The 21,665-nt window shown below is 38.3% G+C and overlaps 1 protein-coding gene across 5 annotated transcripts in view; it reads left to right on the top strand.

The window, feature by feature from the left end:
* Positions 1-21,158, top strand: part of LOC113077355 (misshapen-like kinase 1) — a 36,523-nt gene extending 15,365 nt beyond the window's left edge. Inside the window, exons 10-32 of one of the 5 annotated variants that reach the window (XM_026249765.1) lie at positions 446-515; positions 2,777-2,987; positions 4,910-5,020; positions 5,701-5,787; positions 7,245-7,421; positions 7,501-7,662; positions 8,822-9,088; positions 9,256-9,335; positions 9,420-9,523; positions 10,325-10,419; positions 10,612-10,635; positions 11,506-11,654; positions 11,745-11,865; positions 13,004-13,120; positions 13,276-13,387; positions 13,843-13,998; positions 14,333-14,476; positions 14,603-14,737; positions 14,913-15,013; positions 15,349-15,498; positions 15,676-15,835; positions 16,001-16,140; positions 16,875-21,158. In XM_026249765.1, coding sequence (XP_026105550.1) covers positions 446-515; positions 2,777-2,987; positions 4,910-5,020; positions 5,701-5,787; positions 7,245-7,421; positions 7,501-7,662; positions 8,822-9,088; positions 9,256-9,335; positions 9,420-9,523; positions 10,325-10,419; positions 10,612-10,635; positions 11,506-11,654; positions 11,745-11,865; positions 13,004-13,120; positions 13,276-13,387; positions 13,843-13,998; positions 14,333-14,476; positions 14,603-14,737; positions 14,913-15,013; positions 15,349-15,498; positions 15,676-15,835; positions 16,001-16,140; positions 16,875-16,958 — 2,957 coding nt within the window. In that variant the 3' untranslated portion in view covers positions 16,959-21,158. The remainder of the gene's footprint in view (positions 1-445; positions 516-2,776; positions 2,988-4,909; positions 5,021-5,700; positions 5,788-7,244; positions 7,422-7,500; positions 7,663-8,821; positions 9,089-9,255; positions 9,336-9,419; positions 9,524-10,324; positions 10,420-10,611; positions 10,636-11,505; positions 11,655-11,744; positions 11,866-13,003; positions 13,121-13,275; positions 13,388-13,842; positions 13,999-14,332; positions 14,477-14,602; positions 14,738-14,912; positions 15,014-15,348; positions 15,499-15,675; positions 15,836-16,000; positions 16,141-16,874) is intronic. The other 4 variants (XM_026249780.1, XM_026249775.1, XM_026249770.1 and 1 more) reach the window with 4 other exon arrangements.
* The last annotated feature ends 507 nt before the right edge of the window (positions 21,159-21,665 follow it).

Here is a 21,665-nt window from a genome sequence, read left to right as displayed (position 1 = left end):
AGAATGATTAATAAAGTTTGTTTACTTGTCTTCGTGCAGTGAGGTCTCAAAAACTCCTGTCCAATCAGAGCTCATCTTTGACTTAGACCACAATAGTGGTGCTTGCACATAGCTCACATAGCTTGGAGCAATTCATTAAATCTGTGGTCAGTAGTGTAATCAGATAGCACAGCTGGGTTTGAATCATGTCTATTTCTGAATATGAAGAATGAGGAACAGCTAAAAATCGAAAGCGTCCTGCCAGCGGCCTTCAGCATTATTATTAGAGCTCAGACAGTACTAGTTAAAGAAGAGTGCAGATGATTTAGACTCTTAAGATGCTGCAGTCTGCATAAACTGTGTGTAGCCATATTATATTAATGTCTAAAGCCTTTCTCATTATTTTCCTGCCCTCTTCTCCATGTCTCTGTCTCTCTCTTTCTCATTTTGTCTTGATTCCTCTCAGAGGAGACCGAGTACGAGTACAGTGGTAGTGATGAAGAGGATGAGAACAGAGGAGATGAGAGAGAATCCAGGTAAACAGCGCAGCATCTGTGTTTAAACAACCGTACATAGCACTACACAACACTGCAGAAGCTCTCTCTGTGGGAAGATTTGAATTGCAAAGTTATTGAGATTTTGTGTCAATTAGTGGTGTGATGTGTCTAAATTTTATGATGTTTAAACACACTCTCCTATCCCAGTGTAATTTACAGAGACTAGAGATGGAAACTTAACAGTAGCTTAACTTTAGGGTCAACTTGTCTACTAGATAATAAACTTATATTATTTTGAAAACGTATTAGAAAATGTACCTGTTAGGTACAGTATTAATGCGGGCGCACAACAGACGAGAAGCGCACCGCTGTGCCATGCTGCGTCTAGAACAATTCATACAGGAAGTACAACACGACTTGGCTGAGCGCCGCGGACAGATGGTGAATTGCGCCACCAGTGTGCATACACTCATAGAAAACGATGTGTTCAAATTTTAAAGACGTGGCCCGACGCTTCGCTTCTCGTCCGGTGAGCGACCGCTTTTAGAGCTGAATATACTAGTAGATTACTGATTTGCAACTACTGGTTAACTGACCTGATACTTAACCTAGACTGGTAATTGTCCTTCTTGATTTTATTCAAATTGGTAATTTTGCTTGAATCTTCACTCTAGCTAACAGATAACTGACTTGACTTAAACCAGCAGATAACTGACTTAAGAGGACTTAAACTAGTAGATAACTGTCTTGACTTAAACTAGTAGATAACTGACTTAAGATGACTTAAACTAGTAGATAACTGAATTAAGATGACTTTAACAGATAACTGTCTTGACTTAAACTAGTAGATAACGGACTTAAGATAACTTAAACTAGTAGATAACTGAATTAAGATGACTTAAACTAGTAGATAACTGACTTAAGATTACTTAAACTAGTAGATAACTGAATTAAGATGACTTTAACAGATAACTGTCTTGACTTAAACTAGTAGATAACGGACTTAAGATAACTTAAACTAGTAGATAACTGAATTAAGATGACTTAAACTAGTAGATAACTGACCTAAGATTACTTAAACTAGTAGATAACTTAATTAAGATGACTTTAACAGATAACTGTCTTGACTTAAACTAGTAGATAACTGACTTAAGATGACTTAAACTAGTAGATAACTGACTTAAGATTACTTAAACTAGTAGATAACTGAATTAAGATGACTTTAACAGATAACTGTCTTGACTTAAACTAGTAGATAACGGACTTAAGATAACTTAAACTAGTAGATAACTGAATTAAGATGACTTAAACTAGTAGATAACTGACTTAAGATTACTTAAACTAGTAGATAACTGAATTTAGATGACTTTAACAGATAACTGTCTTGACTTAAACTAGTAGATAACTGACTTAAGATGACTTAAACTAGTAGATAACTGAATTAAGATGACTTGAACAGATAACTGTCTTGACTTAAACTAGTAGATAACTGAATTAAGATGACTTAAACTAATAGATAACTGTCTTGACTTAAACTAGTAGATAACAGACTTAAGATAACTTAAACTAGTAGATAACTGATTTAAGATGACTTAAACTAACAGATAACTGTCTTGACTTAAACTAGTAGATAACTGACTTAAGATTAATTAAACTGGTTGATAACTGGCAAGAGACTTTAACTAGTGACTTGAGACTTGAAATTACTAGTAAATAACTGACTTGAGACTTGACCTAAACTAGTTTATAACTCTGGTTTGAGAAGTTACTTGAACATAATTAACATAATTAAATTGTACATAACTTACATGACACTTTACTTGAATTAAATTATCTTTTGATTACAAAAATAACTTGGGAGAAAAGATTTGACACTGGAATTGGACTTGTCTGTACATTTCTGATCGAGTCAAGAATGATAATAAGCTTTTGTCTGTTTGAGGCGGGACTTTCCTATTCGTCAAACCTTAACAGATGTTGTTTGGAAACAATTGTTATTTTTGTAATTGTGTTTGATGCTTTGGGGCAGAAGTTACACCATCACCCTTAATGGATTTGTTTTATCTGCATAGATGGTTCCTCGTAATGCTTCGTTAAAGCTTTACAATATCATTCAACAAGGATCAAGCCTTTTACTCATTTGCACATGCGTACATGACACTGATGTAACAGAGAGAAATGAACGTACTGTACAGTCCTCCTTGAAAACCACAGAACTTTGTCTTCAATGCCCAACCTCTTCTCTTAACTATGTTTATAACTGCTAACTCTTCTCTGTTTCTGTTTATGTCTATCTGAAGCTCTATTTTGAATGTTCCTGGTGAGTCGACGTTGCGGAGGGATTTCCTGCGGCTGCAGCAGGAGAATAAGGAGCGCTCAGAGGCCTTAAAGAGACAGCAGGCACAGCTCGCCGCTCAGCGCAGAGACCCCGAGGAGCACAAACGCCAGCTGCTGCATGACCGACAGAAACGGATAGAGGAGCAGAAAGAACAGAGGCGTCGCTTAGAGGAGGTACACATGATTACACGTGCACACTGATATAACTGAACGTGATCTTTTCTCACAGGAAATGACAAGGGCAGAGTGCCAATCATGAAAGGTGTCAGTATAAACATACTTGCCAAATATATTTTTTTGTAAAGCTTATTGTGGTAGTTCACCAGAAATTATGCTGCTCCAAACTCTTCACTTCCTTTCCTTCGTGGAGTGCAAATGTGAATTTTTGAAGAATAACTTAGTCAACTATTTCATTATGAAGAAAATTAAAACGTGACAAAGACTGTCAAACTCCAAAATGACTTAAATCCTGATCTATTCATCATTCAAAGCTATCTTATGACTTTAAAATGTAAAAAAAGTGGTACAGAATGACATGAGGATGAGTAAATAAAGACAGTTTTCATTGTTTGGTGATTTAATCATACAGGTACTTCAGATTTTATCACCTGTCCTAAAATATTCTATGACGTTTTAAAGAAAACGCATACTTCAGAGGCAGAAGTTTTCCAGCCGTTTGTTTGAAGTGCTGAACATTTTTCTCTTATCTCCAACTGGGCTCTCTTCATTAGACTGAACACAAGGAAGTATTTGTGGAATTTCGTGACGTACATGTGGATTTGAGAGAGGTGAACCAAGTAAATGAGCGAGAACTCTTTATAATGTACGAAGTCAAACTTTTAATTGAATTATTTTGTGCAGTCAATGTCATTGAGTTACTGAATGAATGAAAGGACACGATGGCTGATTAGCACTGCATTACCTGAGTGAGACATGGTGATGAAAAGGCCACAGCACACAGGAGTGTGTGTATTTGTTATGGACTGAGCATCGAAAGCCATTATATTCATGTCCGCTTTAATACTATAAGAGAGATTCTCAAAGTCAGGCCCCTTACAGCTAAGCTAATTAAATCAAGTCCATGTGGGTTTAAGACATGTTTGCCGGGGGCTATAGAAAACAGCAAAAATAACTCTATATAGTAGGGTACAAAATCTGAGACCACATTGAAAATATTGAGAAAAATAAAACAAATAAATATTTCAAGCTTAAATAAATATTTTGAGTTAAAAGGTTTGATGTCTGTAAGATTTTTTTTTTTTTCTTAAAGAAATTAATACTTTTAATAATGTATAATATTATATTGTTTATAATACTTTTATTATATTGCAGGTTTTTTTTTTACTTTCATAGAGAAGAATCCTTAAATTAATCAAAAAATTAAGCAGCACAATTTTGCATTGCTCAGCATAACACGACTTCAAACTTTTCAACAGTAATGAATAATGATGGGACTTTTCTGTGGTATTTATAGCTCACTGATCAAATAAGTATGTTTGTGTCATTGATCATGTGACTCTGTACAGATGTTCAGATGATCTTCCATTGAAGCATAAGATCTTTGGACCTTCTCAAATCATGTTTGAAGAACATGATCATCAGGTTTTACTCAAACATGAGTTAACTGTTGTAATAGTATCATTTATAATGAAAACATTTGTATAAAAAAAAGCATTTTCACCAGTGGTCTCAGGCTTTAAGATGTTTAAGAATTATTATACTATAAAAGAAAATAGCTTCTGTGTTGGGAATGTTATAATTTAGGTTTATTGTCCAGAGTTGACACCAGCACACAGCACCATCTAGCCACTAACCTACTGAATACAGCGCCGCAGTGCACTGACTCACCAAAATCACTACACTCGCCCTCTCTCTCACCGTAACGGTGCCCAGTGTATTAGTCACTTTCGCTCTCTCATTTCTCTCTTTTTTTCTGGCAATGTTACTCGTTCTCGCCCCCTTAATTTCCCCTCTCAAAAGCACTCAATGATTTTTTTAGCAACAGGAAAGCTCTCATTATTTCAGCCAAATGTGTTAAAGTGACTCTCTCTCTCTCTCTCTCTCTCTCTCTCTCTCTCACTCACTCACGCACACAGCAACAGAGGAAGGAGAGAGAGATGGTGCGGCAGCAACAGGATAAAGCTCCTCACCGTAGACTCGATGACATGAGGCGAGAGGAGGACAGGAGGCTGGCAGAGAGAGAGCAGGTAACCAATCACAGCCTCAGAGCTGCAGCCAGCCAGCCAATCACAGCAGAGCGTGGGTGTTCCACTCAGCACAGCTCTGGCCCTGGAATGTCTGTGGAGTGGTTGCCATGGCAGCAGGCTCTCAAACTCTCTGTGTGTGTGTGTGGGTGAGCCGTGTGCAGCCCTACATTCAATACAATTCATACTGACAGAAACACAAAAGACCAATCCGAATGAATTAGTGCACAGTGTGCCACAGGACACACTCTTCAAAACGACCTCACATGTACATGCCTCACATCACACTTCCTTCAGTCGTCCTCCTTAAAACAACTGCATACGCAACACATCCCTCTGCGTGAGAGGAACAGCTTGTAAACGCTCGCTGATCGCCATTTTAAGATTATAAAGTGGTGTGGCGTCCAGTAGGTGAATGAAACGCATGGAATAAATCTCTTCACTCCATCAAAGTGTATTCATCCATTTAAAAAATAAATAAATCAGAAACACCTCTTTAAAATGTCTACCTCTTTCTTCAGAGGCTTCACAGACTTGTGTATCTGTCCACTCCCTCGAATATCTTTTTAGTCCATCCTTTTGAGTCTATTCTGATCCATCTCTTCCTCCTCCTCCACTGCTCCCCATCTCTCTCTCTCTCTCTCTCTCTCTCTCTCTGTCTGTCTTCATCCCTCTCTCTATAGGAGTTTATAAGACATAAGTTGGAGGAAGAGCAGCGGCAGTTAGAGATACTGCAGCAGCAATTACTGCAGGAGCAGGCATTGCTAATGGTAACACACACCTTTCTCTCTCTTTCTTTCTTTCTTTCTTTCTTTCTCTTCCCTCCGTTTCTTTGTCCTGGTCGTGTCAGTCCTCAGTCAGTTTTGATGCGTCTCATGTTACAGGACCCCAAGCTTGTGCTTTAATGATCAGACGACTCCTGGTATCAGAGTGGGAAATTTGGAAATTTGTTTTGGAGCAGGGGTCTTCAATTATTGTTTACTCACAAATTAAAATGTATGAAAATATGCATTAAAGAAAAATACAGTATTAAGGCAAAGTTCGCTAAAGTTAAGAAGTCCTAGTAGAGCTTAATGTTTCATTGACCCTCCCAAATTAAAATAAAACAGCAAGTAAACATCAAATGTTATATACAAATGTATGATCTTGTACTTTGTAAATGATTATTTAAATATGTTGGATAAATGAAAAAATGACTTTGCAATGAAAGCATTCGAATCAAGTATATAAGGACATTTAATATGGTACTGAACATGTACTACAGATTAAAAATATATAATTTATTTGAAAGCCTCTTATCCTCATCAACTATATTTATTTGATTAAAAATACAGTAAAAGCAGTTATATTCTCAATATTATTACAAATTAAACCGTTTTCTATTTGAATATATGTAAAAATGCTGTCATTCCTCCAGTCTTCGTTGTCTTATGATCCTTTAGAAATCATTCTAATATGTTGATTTCCTGCTCAAGAAACTTTTTTATTCCCACTTAAATTATTTTTGATGAATAGAAAGTTCAAAAAACACTATTTAATATATATATATATATATATATATATATATATATTTAATGTTTGATCAGTTGAATGCATTTTTGCTTAAAGTATATAAACCTACTGACCCCAACCTTTTGAAAGGTAGTTTATTTTTATTATTTTAAAACACAACATGTTTAACCGTCTGAGATCTGAGAGGGTTTTGGGTCCTGGAAGAAGTAAAAACTTGATATAGAGCCCTGTTCTAAAGCAGAGACAAAGTGAGACTCATCAAACTTGTGTGTCAAACCCCTGTGTGTGTGTTTTAGTCAGTGTTTGGATTGCTTTCATTTTAAATGTACAGTTTAATTGGGGATAATGACTAAATCTCAAAATGCACCAAAGTAATCAAACACCATAATTCTCTCACTATGTACTCAATACACTGTGTCTGTTTTTTCAGATGGTTCAGTTGCTCTAAATCTTTGAGGAAAGAATTGTACAGCTCTGTGTGTAATTATTCATTAATTCATATTTATTTAATTCCAAATTATGACATTTACTTAATTTGCATATTGTGACGGGGCATATGTTTTACATTTATGTTCGTCTGTGCGGTGATTTACGCATGTGACCGTGTGCTGTTAGTGTTATATGTTAATTGTTCTTCATTTTTTTTCATGCCTGCAATTCCAGTAATCAAATTTAGCTAGTTAATCTGGTATTAATTGTTTATTGGTGTATGTAGGAATACAAGCGTAAACAGCTGGAGGAGCAGAGACAGTCCGAGAGACTTCAGAGACAGCTGCAGCAGGAGCACGCATACCTCGTCTCACTGCAGCAGCAGCAGCAACAAGACAAGAAACCACAGATGTACCACTACAGCAAGAACCTAGAGAACAACAAACCAGCCTGGGCTAGAGAGGTACACTGGCAGCCTGCGCAGGACAGTAGCGCTCTGAATCGAACTGTCAGAATATAAACTCTTATGTTTGGTTTCTCAGGTTGAGGAGCGCAGTAAACTGAACAGACAGGGCTCTCCCAAAATCTGCACTACAGTTTCTGACACCAATATCCAGTCCCGTTCTGAGTCGATCAGCCAATCGGGTGCTGCACAGACCCCACCAATGCAGAGGCCTGTGGAACCACAGGGTGGGCAGGGAAAGGTGTGCAACATCTCATTTATTTACATTTCAGTTCAGTAAACTCAGTGGTCATACCTCCAAAATGTGGTAAAATGATTAGGGCTGACAATTCAACAGTGTTTATAAAAAATGTAAAAAGATCATAAAAATATAGCACTTGCAGCGAATGCATGTCTGTGTGATTGTCATCGAAGTCTGCTTTGGACTAAAGAAACTCAAAATATTGAAAATTGAGCTGCTCTGAATTGTATTCCATTTAATGTCTTATGTTTAATGTTAAGGAAATACATAGCAGTATTTTGATTTTTTTAAAGACATTTTATAAGTGTCCAGTGTCCACCCCAGTAATTTTAGTCTCTTTGAATTGTGTATATGACCATTCAAAAGCTTGTGGTCAGGAAGATTTTTAATGTTTTTAAAATAAGTCTCCTAGGCTCTACAAGGCTGCATTTATTTGATCAAAATTATAGTAAAAACTATTTACATCTATTTCAGTCTTCAGTGTCCTCGTTCCTTCAAAATCATTCTAATATGCTGATTAGGTGTTCAGCTGACTTATCAATGCTGAAACGTCGTCTTTTTTATATTTTTGTCAAAACTCAAAACACTATAAATGTCATTACTGACACTTTTGATCAGATTAATTGCCTTGCTGGAAAATAACAATAATAATAATTTATTTAAAAAAAAAAACAATCCCACTGACCCCGAACTTTTGAAAGGATGGTAATCCACAGGAGGATGCAATCATGTCTGTTCTTTAATGCTGCATGCTCTGGCTAACTCTTTACTCTCTCTGACTTTATTTTTCTTCTCTTTCTTTCCTGTGGGGCACACTTGCATCTTCTGTAATCCTTCATCATTTTCGGGAACTTCCTCTTCACTTGTGTTTCCTGTGCTGGATCTTCTACCTTTCTCTGCTGCCCATCCCCGGTGGCCTGTTTCCTTTCTTGCCATGACACAATCCTGTTTCTATTTTTCCACAACTGCTTTTCTGATTTCCACTCTCTAAAACACTCTTCTAAACCCCTTTTGTGAAAACATCCTGACTTACCTGTACCTCTCAAATAAAAATGACCTTGCCAAAATTACCAATATTTCACCCTCCCATCGATATACTACTCTCTATCTCCTCTGCTCTCCTCCCCTGTTCGTTCGTCCTCCCTCCCATCTGCCGTAGTTCCAGATGGCCCACCTGGTGCCGTTAAAACCGTACGCCGCTCCTGTCCCTCGCTCTCAGTCTCTTTGCGATCAGCCCACTAAGACCATGTCCGCCTTCCCCACCCAGGACCCCTCTCCCACACCCACACCTCGTCCTCTACACTCCAGAGAACTAGTCCGTCAAAACTCTGACCCCACCTCAGAGACCCCTGCCCCTCAGTCTCGGCCAATGAGGGAAGACCGGGGACCCTGGATCCGTCTTCCTGAGATTGAGCAACCTCCTAAAGTAAGACAAAATAATACTCTTCTCCTTCATCTGGTTTGAGCACTAAAACAGCATGTGCAAATAGACAGTGTAATCAGTGGGAGCATATTTATTCCATCAAGTGATTATTAATATCCCAGTCATTGATGTACAGTTTTACCATAATCCCTCACCCCTCTCTCTTTTAGATTCCTCAGAGAACAGCCTCCATAGCCACTGCACTGAACACAAATCTCTCTTCCGGCATCAGACACCCAGTTCGAGCAAGGTAACATACCTATACTCCCATCCAGCTGTTACACAAATCATATGAGTGCACTGACTCCTGCACTGTGTGTTACTTCTGTGTCAGTAATCCTGATCTGAGTCGCAATGAGCGCTGGGAGAGAGGAGATAGCATCAGCATCATGTCCAACCTGCCACAGACCGGCTCTCTTGAGAGACACCGCATACTCAGTGAGTGTTGTGTAGGTCAGGTTTTGCCAACATTGTGGCGCCACATCTCCCTGCAAGAGTCTAACAACCTGAAATTGACACAACCTGTGTTAAACCTGTGTTGAGACAACAGCTTAATAACCATATTAAATAATGTCTTAATCAGTCCCATGTTAACCTGAGGGGAAAAGCAATCTTAGCTAATCATAATTCAGATTCAACACATTAATCAATACATGTTCACCTGTCCTACAGGTTTATGAGTATTTCTATGCTGGTGTTGCCATTGCCTTGTGCGTAGGGTACCAGAACCACAGTTTCAGTAATTTTGTACAAAAATATTTAGAGGTAATTGTATGTGGAGTCCTGGTTGGACTGCTGAATGAACGTGAAACTACAGGAATAACTTGTATGAGTGTGAGTGGATAAATATAACAAAACATCAACTCATAGAGACGTTATGGGAGACAATTGAAAAACATTGATTCAGAAATGAAATAAGTTGGAAAAGTTTATTCTTTTTGGATACACTGTTAAAAATAAAGATGCTTTATTGGCATATACGTATGGTTCCTTGAAGAACCTTTAACATCCCTGGAACCCTTCCATTGCACAAAAGCTTCTTTATAGTAGAAAATGCTTCTTTTAAATAAGTTCTTTAGATTAAAGAAAATAATGGTTCTTTTAAGAAATATTGACTGAAAGGTTCTTTGGAGAACCCAGAATTGTTGTTCTATGGTGAAACCCTCCTTTTGGAACCTTCATAATTGTTGCAAACAAAACCTACAATCTTAAAAATAAAGTGTATAATGTTTATTTCAGGCTCGTCCAAGATGGATTCCTCCCCCACCCTTTCTCATGACAGCCGACACAAACCGGGAGAATCCCGCACCTCATCCAGACCCAGCAGACCAGCGGTGAGATACAGAACCGCATGCATTCATATACAGTAGAGTCCCAAATCATTCACCCGTGCCTTCTAAAGGATGAACAGACTCAACCCTCCTCTAAACACTAACCTCTATTCCTTACATCTCCTCCTCTCCCTTTATCCTTCTCATCTCTCTCTCCTCTTATCAATCTCTCTTCCTCCCTTTTCCTGCCCTCAGAGCTATAAGAGAGCAATAGGAGAGGTCAGTGGCCGTATCTGTGTATCAGCATGATGTCAGTGTGTGTTCGTGCATGATTACATCATCTCGTGATGTGGACAAGGATAAATGTCAGATCAATGTTTTTTCATCACATGTTCATGTTTCATTACAAAATGATGAATCAGGAAAATTCGATTCTGGGTAATCACTGCATGAATCAAGTAAGATTAAAAAGAATCAAGGCTGTCAATGACATTGTGATATGCTGATGAAGTAATCGTTTGCATCACATATATATACTACTGTTCAGAATTTTTTTGGGGTCAGTATGATTTTTTTTTTTTTCAATTCTTTTTTTTTTTTTTTTTTTTTTTTTTAAGAAATTACTTTCACAAGGATGAATTAAATGGATCAAAAGTGACACTAAAGCCTTGTTTTAAATGTTAATGATATAAATTATTTTCATTTCCATGATTTTCAGCACTGATCAATTATATCAAAAATATCATCTTTTGTGTTCCCTAAAGAAAGAAAAGATGACAGGATATTTATTTTTGGGTGACTATCCCATGAAAAGCCAATCACATAGGATGTGCTATGTACACAGACATCTTGAACCATTGTGTAGATTCTTGGGTCTCTCCTCAGAAGTCTGTGTCCTGTTGATTTCAACTGAACATCCGCATCTGTAGTGGGACAATCCCACACTCATGGTCTCTGTGTGACCACATTCAGCCTCTCCAACCAAGATCCCTCCACACCCCATATAGCTCTTAAAAGAATGCATGATAAAAACATTACGGTCCGACTCATTCTGGAGAGATCTAATGTTAATTTAATGATGACTGCAGATATGTGACGTATGATGAAGTGTTTCTCACTTGCCTGATGATTTCTTCCTCATGTGAACAGGACCACGGTCTGTACTCGAAGGAGCGGGCAGAGGAGCAGCCGCGGCCCCCGGTGAAGGCTAATGACTACTCCTCTTCCTCAGACAGCAGTGAGAGCAGTGAAGAGAGTGAGAGTGGAGAGGGAGCAGAAGAGGAGAGCCCTACTGACCGGTACAAGACAACAATGTGTGAATGAATGTTTCACTGTTTCACAGTTTTTGGGTTTAATTTTTCATATTTTTCTTGGAATGTGTTCATCAGCCCACGTGATGCAGATTCTGACTCTGTGAACACTATGGTGGTCCATGAGGAGGAGGAAGGTGAAGGAGGAGACGAAGAACGTGCCGTGGGGTATGGAGACCAAACCATGCTTGTACAGAGGGTAGGATGCGTGTTTACTTTTTCTAAATTATGACGACTAAATATGCTTGTAATGTTTATTCAGGTTTGAGATCTCTACCCCTACATGAGTACATCTAGCTGCATCCATAATTCAAAAAAAGTTTCTGCAAGGGTTGTGTTTAGGGACGGGGTTATAGGATAAAAAATGTATGTTATATACCGTATTTTCCGGGCTATAAGTCACACTTTTTTTCATAGTTTGGCTGGTCCTGCAACTTATCAAAATTAATTTGACATGAACCGAGAGAAATTAACTTACAGAAACATTACCGTTTACAGCCACGAGAGGGCCCTCTATGCTGCTCAGTGCTCTCAGTGCTCAGTAGTCTACACTGAAGACATAGAGAGCCCCCTAGTGGCTGTAGACGGTAATGTTTTCTGTTAGTTCTTGGTTCTAAATGAATGCGACTTATAGTCCAGTGCGACTTATATGTTTTTTTCCTCACCATGATGTATTTTTGGACTGATGCGACTTATACTCAGGTGCAACTTATAGTCTGAAAAATACAGTATATTTGTAATATGGATGCACCAAAATTTGGCCAAAAAACATCCAAAAACATGAGCTGAAAATATATAGCACACGACTTGGCATGTTCAGCATGCAGGTTTCACTCTCTTCTCTAGCCTTCGCTCTGCTCAACGTTCTGCTCTATGAATGTGGGTTCTGCAGAGTTGCTCATGGCTCATGTGAACACTCCTCTCTACTAATCATGCTTACTGGAAAAGCAAAGTCTGCTCAAATAATGTGCCAACAGGAAATTTCTGTGTAGTGTACTTGTTACTATTTGCACTAGAACTAGTGTGCTGTAACATACATATAGTACAGCTGTACTGAGCAATGTTGCTAAAATGACTCTACCTTTATGATGCTATGCTCTGCTCACATGCTCTCATAATAATAGCTTTGTAGGACTATACAATATTTGGATAATAAAAAAATTAAAAAAAATAGATAGATATTATTATCAGTGGTGAAAACCGTTGTGCTGTTAAATATTTGGGTGGAACTGTGATATATTTCTGCTTTTGATGGACTGTTTTTTCCCCTTTATGAGTGGAACATGAATAATGGCAATACCAATCTGTGTTTGTTTTTGTGTGTTTGTTTCTGGCAGACTCCAGAGAAGCGTAGTCATAATGGATACACCAACCTGCCTGATGTGGTCCAGCCCTCCCACTCTCCCACAGACTCGGCCTCCCACTCTTCCCCTGGGAAAGACTCTGTCTATGATGTGAGTTCTCTGCCCACCTAACTTTTAAAGCTTCATTCTCTCCTCCGTATATCATTTGATCATGATTTCTTTCTGTGTTTATTTGAGTCATTAACAGAAACATTGCACAATGTGTGCAGTTGATTGGTTAACTCAGATCGTGCGATCAATTTCAGTATCAGTCCAGGGGGTTGGTGAAGGCCTCTGGAAAGTCCTCTTTTACTACCTTTGTGGACCTTGGAATGTACCAGCCATCAGGGGGCACAGGCGATAACATGTCTGTTGGAGGTATGGTATTAATTTAAAATATCTGCAAACATGGTATTTTTATGCTTTAGTAGAAGTCAAAATCTTACATGCAGCACCTTTAAATATACTAAAAAAAACATCAATATTTTGGTCTTGTTCTACATTTACATTACATTTACATTTATTCATTTAACAGACGCTTTTATCCAAAGCGACTTACAGACGAGGACAGTGAAAGCAATCAAAAACCACAAAAAGAGCAATGATATATAAGTGCTATAACAAGTCTCAGTTAGCCTAATACAGTACACGTGTTTTCTAATAATAAATGTACTTGAGAAACAAAATTGTCAGATTGTACTTCTTGTTTTAAAGATGTCATTTTTTTTTTTTTTTTCGCAGGGTAGGTCCACGATCATTGCTTCATTGTTGTGAAGGTATTGCTTCCAGATGACAGAGTCACTCACTGCTGTGCTTCTGGGTTCTTGTTGTAGGTCTGGGCTCTCGTTTTGAGCAGTTGAAGATGGAGGTGAGGAAAGGCTCCATGGTTAATGTCAATCCCACCAACACTCGTCCAGTTAGTGACACTCCTGAAATCCGCAAATACAAGAAGAGATTCAACTCCGAGATCCTCTGTGCTGCTCTATGGGGTAAGCGATGAGTGTGTGTGTATGTGAACTTTCCGTTGTAATTTCCTTAATTCCTTCAACGTTCAAGACTAGTTTGATGCCAGTGCCACCCTCTGGCCAAAGTGCATAAAATAAGACCAAAAAGCATTGGAACTGTGAAATAATTTGTTCATTGCTCCAAACATTTTTTTGGGGGGTATATTGATATTAAATTCAATACTTTTTCCAAGTTTTACCATACAGCTTTCTGCCATTTTGAACTCCTACAAAGAAGTCTGAAGCTTGACAAACTTTTTCACAACTAACACTGTGTTTGTTAGGTGTGTGTGTGTTATAATGGTGTTGGTTCTGTCAGGTGTGAATCTGCTGGTAGGGACAGAGAACGGTCTAAAGCTGCTGGATCGGAGCGGCCAGGGAAAAGTTTATCCACTTATCAACTCGCGCAGGTTTCAGCAGATGGATGTTCTGGAGGGACTGAACCTCCTCATCACTATATCAGGTAACACGTGCCTGTTCATCACTTTACACACACACACACACACACACACACACACAATCACTGTCAGGATACATGCAACCACACCTTTCATGTTTAGGCTCTTCATGTTAAGTATGTCTCTCTCAGGCAAGAAGAATAAAGTGCGTGTGTATTATCTGGCCTGGCTGAGAAATAAAATCCTCCATAATGACCCAGAGGTGGAGAAGAAGCAGGGCTGGACCACTGTAGGGGAAATGGAGGGCTGTGTGCACTACAAAGTTGGTAAGTGTACATGTACAGAGTGCTTCATTATGAACACAGAAAAGACCACAAGAAATTGGCAAAAGTCGGCACTACCACAGTGTGAAATGTAGGTGGTTTAGAAGACCTCAGGTAAAATACTTTAACTTTGCAAAGTACTTCATGCCATAAATCACATTTTTGTTTATTTTCCCAGTGAAATATGAAAGGATTAAGTTTCTGGTTATCGCTATGAAGAATGCAGTGGAGGTTTACGCCTGGGCTCCCAAACCTTACCACAAATTCATGGCCTTCAAGGTAGAGACACTAGTTTGTTTTAATGTCAGACTATTTTATTTATTTATCATGTACACAACTTCAGGAGTTTGTGTTACTTGAGCACCAAATCATTATATTATAAAATTCTGCTTTGTCATTTCAAAAGTGATTTCAGAACCATTCAAAAAATCTTACTGACCAAACTTGTGAATGGTTATAATAAGTTATAATAAATATTGCTTGCTGTACTGTATGTTAAAAATAATAGAAATTAACCAAGTACCAAATTATTTGAGAGAAACCATTTCTGTGAGCATCATCTCGGTAATGTGCTATACTTCCAGTCTCTTTCTTATTTGTGTCTTTCTTCTCAGTCATTTGGAGACCTGCCACATAGGCCTCTGTTGGTTGACCTCACAGTGGAAGAGGGGCAGAGGTTAAAGGTCATCTATGGGTCAAGTGCTGGCTTCCATGCCATTGATGTTGACTCTGGAAACAACTATGACATCTACATTCCTGTACATGTGAGTTATGCTGTCGTGAAGAGGTTTTTTTTGTTAGTTTTTTACAAGAATGCACTGGATCACATGGGAGTGATCAGTGGTTTATGAGGAGAAACGTTTTACGGTTCCTTCAGAAAGGTAAATCTCTGTTGCTAAACCCTTGTTCCTCTCTTTCACTCCCTCTTGCTCTCTCTGTAGATCCAGTCACAGGTGACTCCTCACGCCATTGTATTCCTCCCCAATTCAGATGGGATGGAGATGCTGTTGTGTTATGAGGATGAAGGTGTTTACGTCAACACGTACGGACGCATCATTAAAGATGTGGTGCTGCAGTGGGGAGAAATGCCCACATCTGTGGGTAAGTACACATTCACACACACATACAGTCATGTGAAAAAGAAAGGACATACTGTTGAATTCCATGTTTTTTTTTCATATCAGGACATTAATTTTTTTAGAGACCGTGTTAATGAAGTGAATGATAAAATATCCGAACGTCCTTGTATTTGTGTTTTGCATGTAGCCCACATCTGCTCTAATCAGATTATGGGCTGGGGAGAGAAAGCCATCGAGATCCGTTCTGTTGAGACGGGACACCTGGACGGAGTCTTCATGCACAAGAGAGCTCAGAGGCTTAAGTTCCTGTGTGAAAGAAACGACAAGGTGATAACATTTTCACATGCACAGCACTTTACACAAATGGGGTACAAAATAGGGCGAAAAAGAAAAGTAGATGCTAAAATGGATACTTAACCATACCTCAGGTGGTGAAAATAAATTGTTAATAGTTGTTTAAGAAAAAAAAAATGTTTTTATGAATACTTTTTATGTTCTATGATGTCTGCTAGTTTTTCAATTCACTGCAGTTCACTCAGTTTGCTGGCAAAATATGGGATGAAACCCTTGAAAAAAAAAATTAATCTAATAAACATTAGATAAACGAAATGTTTAAAACAGAACTGAATGGTTGTGCTTGACAAAAAATACCATTAGTGTAAAAATTAAATTTAAATTTGTGCATTTTACAGATGCTTTTATCCAAAGCAACTTGCGTTGCATTTCAGATAGACTTTTATTTATTTTATCAGTTCATTCTTTCCCTGGGAACCATTATATTACAATAAACATTGAAAAACATTACATTACTTTTACATTACATTGTTTAAAGGGAATGGTATATATATTTTGTAATAAAGAAAAATAATGCAGGGTTGCATGCAAAATTTGAGACACAGCAAATGTATTATGTTGTTAGTAATTAAAATAAGGTGATAATTAAACATGATTTAATACAGTCAACTGAATATCAATTCAGTGGAATTACACAGAAAAATGACCTTCTCACAAAGCTTATCCACTTTACACTGTAATCATGTTTTTTTTCTCTTTCTCTTTAGGTGTTTTTTGCATCAGTGCGCTCAGGTGGCAGCAGTCAAGTCTACTTTATGACTCTGAACAGAAACTGTATTATGAACTGGTGAAAGAGCTGCTAGGTGAACCTAGATTCTGCTGTGTGAACACATACAAACACTGAACAACACCCACATACACTCTGTAAATACACAAACACACACACACACGCTCCTGCACAAACCTACGTATAGAACACACAGTTATTCACTTCACTTCTTCCTGAAGACACTCCTTCATTCTCCTGTGATCTCTGAGCCAGCTGTACAAGACGTGCGTGCATGCGTGCGTCTGCCGTGAGCGCGCTGCTGACCTCTGACAGAGCAATGTTGTGTTCATCTGATTCCACATGGGTTAGCTTTCAGCTCACTGGGGCCAATGTTCCTCACTGCTAATGTTTCTGACATTTTTAGGACCAGACAAAAAGACAAACTGTACATTTATTCTACTAGAAAACGTTCAATTGTTGCTCGTTTTGCGACGCAGCAGCGGTGCGCGTGTGTGAGAGACTTGATAAACTACTCTGAACAGCAGAAACAACTTGAAACCGCAGTGGTGTGAGCCGGTCCTGCAACATCTGTAATTTTCCATCTCCACTGTATAGTGTAGTAGTCGTTTGTTCTTGGTTGCATTCAGAGTTTCAGATAAAAGTGATAGATTGTTTTCTTTCAACAAGTAGAAGTTTAGAAAGTGATTTAAAAATACAAGTTTTAACATATTCTGAGACGGCTTCCCTTCAGAGCAAGGCAAGGTTTTCTCTTTCTTGATGTGTAAACAATAATCTGACGCCTATGTCACCAAACTGTTTGTTGGATGGAAACGGTGGTGGCCGCTTACGGAGCAGAATCCAGCGTTTTGATTTTCCACTAGTCAGCTGGTGAGACCTAGTCACCCACAATGGAGCGACAGTCTCTGCTTTCGCTTTTCAATGCACTTTTTTTCTTTCTATGTGGGAAGTATCATCATATCTACTACTGTTTGATATTCTCCGTGCGTAAGCGTATTTAGTATTACTCCTACTTTTATTATCTGCTGTTCTATAGCTGTTCTATTGCAATACGTGCTGTGTGCTCGTTCTTGTTCGAAGATTAACGAGGGAGTTTCTCTTGGGTTATTTTGATTTTAGACAGGAAGATATATAGTAAGTTAACTCCGGATATGATTGAAAGCGCTTTTTGGCAGCATAAACCTATAGTTCACAATGTAACAGCCATGATTGTATACTCGTTTGTATCCAGTAGGCACATGATTTTTTTTTAGGAGTTCAATCACGACACGACTGCGTAATACACTTGAGAGTGATTTCATAACCGAGTCCTGTTTGTGCTGTCAAAAGTGCTTGATGGGAGGTGTAGTTTTTTTAGGCAGGCTTGTAGTTCATCAGGGATGTGTGCATTTGATCAGACTTTTTTCTTTGATATTTGGACCCAACCATTAGCAACACAGACGTCATGTTTTAGACGAAGTCTTGGGTGGATTGGAGCAAGAATATTCTTTTGTTTATCTGACAGTGTGCAAATGAGCTGCGTGTGTGTGTGTGTGTGTGTGTGAGAGTGAGTGAGTGAGTATCAGTGGGAAATATTCATCAGTAACGTACAGTAGGATCAGTATAAAGCAATAGTTTAAGGATTATTGACGGGTTTGTGCTCCGCTCTGCAATACTCGACCAGAGATTTCACTCATTTCCATGCAGATAATTGACTTTTAACTAAAAAAGAATACTATCACAATCTAGTCTTTTCTTTTCTCTTTCCCTATTTGGTGAAGATCGTATTATACCATTATATCACTTAAATGCTGCCTTTACAAATAAAAGTTTGTGTACACTAATAACAGAATAGTTCTAAACAGTTGTGTAGTTATGAACACTAAATGATTTTAGCAGCGATTTGTACAGTAGCTTGTGGCAGTACAGTCATCATCTATTAATACCTAATAGCCCCTCCCACTGGACATATTGCCTGCTGTCGCACAGTCTAGACGAGCACTAAACACCGATGACACATTCCGTAAGTCATTATTAAATAAAGCAGTGCAACACTTCAGACAAATAATTATAAATAGTTGCATTTCAGAGAGAGTTTGATATTTTCATCATCTGTTAGTGGGCAAAATCAAACCCCGAACTTGAAGGTTACTGTGCCATTATGACAGATTCACTCTCTCTGAGACTCTCTCTTGGTTTGTGCCCCTCATCTTTACTTTCTTGCTCTTACTTGCTAGAGAACTTTCCTGCTTAGTAAATCAAACTGCCATGTTTACTGAAATAACAGTGCCTTGGATTGGGGTTGGGTGTATTTGCCTGATTGTGTGCATGTGTGTGTGGGAGAGCGTTGAGCATGTGATTGTTTTAATAAGAACTGAAGTTCAGGGAAGAGAAAAGTCCAGTGTGCGGTTAGGGATCTCGTGCCAACAAAGTGCACTTAAACTGACAATAGCCAGAGTACCAAAACAGGCTCTTCTCACTATGTTTTAGCACAAAAGCCATGCCATAATGAGCTCGTTCCTCCAGTTTGAAGGCAGTGCATTCCTCTGCAGTATTTAGATGTTTGCTTGCCACCATATTACAATCCAAACGCCCTACAGTTACATGACAACACAAGCTCTTTTTTGTAACGTGCGTGATGGTGATGCTTGTAGCTCTTATATCAGTGGCTATATCGTTTCGCCAAACAGGAAAAAGCCTCTGGTTTTCATGCTGGAGGTTCACGAAAGGTTCGGGTTGTCATGGTGAGGAGCTGCTCACATGCGTGTGATGTAACAGTCCCCAGCATTCCCGAGAGCTCTTGGAATTTGGTGCGATTTTGCCTTTGTGCTTCATAGTACATGTGTATAGCTGCGTTCACACTACTGGATTGACAGATTTTATGTTTTTATAGAAGAATTATGTAATGAATAACGAAATTAAAACAGAGAGGACATATGGTTTGCAAATTAGATGAGGAGTTTATATTAAGATTACAATGGCCTGTCAGGATGATGGGAATGGAGGAAAAAAATAAATAAACATATATATATCCCTGAATTCTTCTTTTTTACCTAAATGTAGATTTATATAAAAAGAATTTAATGAACGTAACCTTGTCAATAGAAGTGAATAAGAGAATGGATTGATATATAGCCTTTTTCTGGTTGAAGAATAATCATTGGAGCACAGAGCTTCTGCCTGTCGAGCTGTACATACGGCTGTACTTTCAGTTAGACTCGTCTCTCTCTCCCCTCTTTTTCCAAACGAGTGTTATAAAAGAGAGAGCGTGTGGGTGTGCGACTGTGCAAGTGTGAATCGGAGAGCTATTTTTGATCCGCGTGTGTGCTGTTCATTATTCCCTCAGAGGAAAGAGTGTGGACAAGACAAGACCAGTCGATTGAGGAGCAGAATGGTCAAACATGCATGAATCATCACTGGACTCCAGCCACAGATGCGACTCCGCTCATGTTTGTAAATGCCACTGACAACCAGTTGAACATCTTAGTCTTTCTACATCAGCTAATCACGGTTCAGAAGCTCGTATTGAAATGTAATTCCATGTGTCAGGGGTTGTTCTGAAGGTACACACGCTGTTGGCTTTATTGTGCTCGTTATTGAATGTACTCAGTTTGTTTCATTCTGGTCTTGATTGAAGGCTTGTAAGACTTTTACAGAATCCATGGTTTAGGTGCACTCCATCCCCCAGATCTGAACAAATGTTTATCATTAAATGCCTGTTCTAAACCAGTCTGTCTTTAAAAGGCTAGACTAGTTCATGTGTAGCAGTCTTCGAGAGACGCGGAGCTGTCTGCTTTTCATTTTAAGGCCTTTACTGCTGTGTTTGAGGTATTTATCTACTCTACATGCTATTAGCACTATGCTAACAAGTGGCATGTCTCTTGCTGTTCTCTAGTAATACAAAGTTAATCCCTTAGTTGATTTTTGTAAAATATTTACTACAAAAAAAACCAAGGTTCTTGATTTGTAGTTCTTTTACTTTGTGATTTTGGTTCGGTCTCATAGCAGCAGGCAGGAGAGGGTTAAAGGTTGTTTTGGAGGTCTTGATAAAGTTGATCCTCTGTGATGGGTTGATTATCATTCTTTTCATTTAGTTTAAAAAAGTTTTTATGTTTCCGAAAAAGAAAAGAAAAAAGGTCGATGTTTTGGACATTTTTAGTGTTTCTGTTTAGGAGAGGGAATGTTTCAGATGATTGGAAGTCTTAAAGATTGAATGCATTCACAAGTCTGTAATGTCTCAATACAGCATTATTTGAAAATTAAAAATAACTTGATCTCTGTTAAAGTGGTGTAACTCTTTATTCCTTCAAGCTCATTTTATTATTCATTTTAGAATTAAAAAAAAAAACATTTAAATTCACTTGTTTGAATCATGTTATTAGCTCATGCTAGCATGTGCTCGTATACTTTTATGGCATATTAGACATTTATCAAAATCAAGCACAAAATCTCAAATGTTTTCAATTCAGTGTTTTAATATAAATGCATACTGATTGCTGTGACTTGGTTTCTGTCTCGGTTTCTGACTGGACTGTAGTTGAAAATGAAAAACATGTTAATGCGGAAAGCTTTGCATCCAATTCAACTTTCCAAATTTTGGCCCAAATTTGTCATACGTAAGTGTGTTTGGTGTCACACTTCTGTTGTTTATGCCTTTTTACAACACTGTCAGATAAATAACTTTGCTTGTCCAATGTGAAGCCTGCCCCCCCCCCAAAAAAAAATCCATAGAACCACTTTTATGAACTGAGTAATTTCACATAAGTATTTACACAGTCTTGTGAGCAAGCTG

This window comes from Carassius auratus, chromosome 5 (assembly GCF_003368295.1).
Source record: "Carassius auratus strain Wakin chromosome 5, ASM336829v1, whole genome shotgun sequence".
NCBI classification, from domain to species: Eukaryota; Metazoa; Chordata; class Actinopteri; order Cypriniformes; family Cyprinidae; genus Carassius; species Carassius auratus.
The sequence above is the reverse complement of the archived record's forward strand: the minus strand, read 5'-3'. Positions and strand labels throughout refer to the sequence as shown.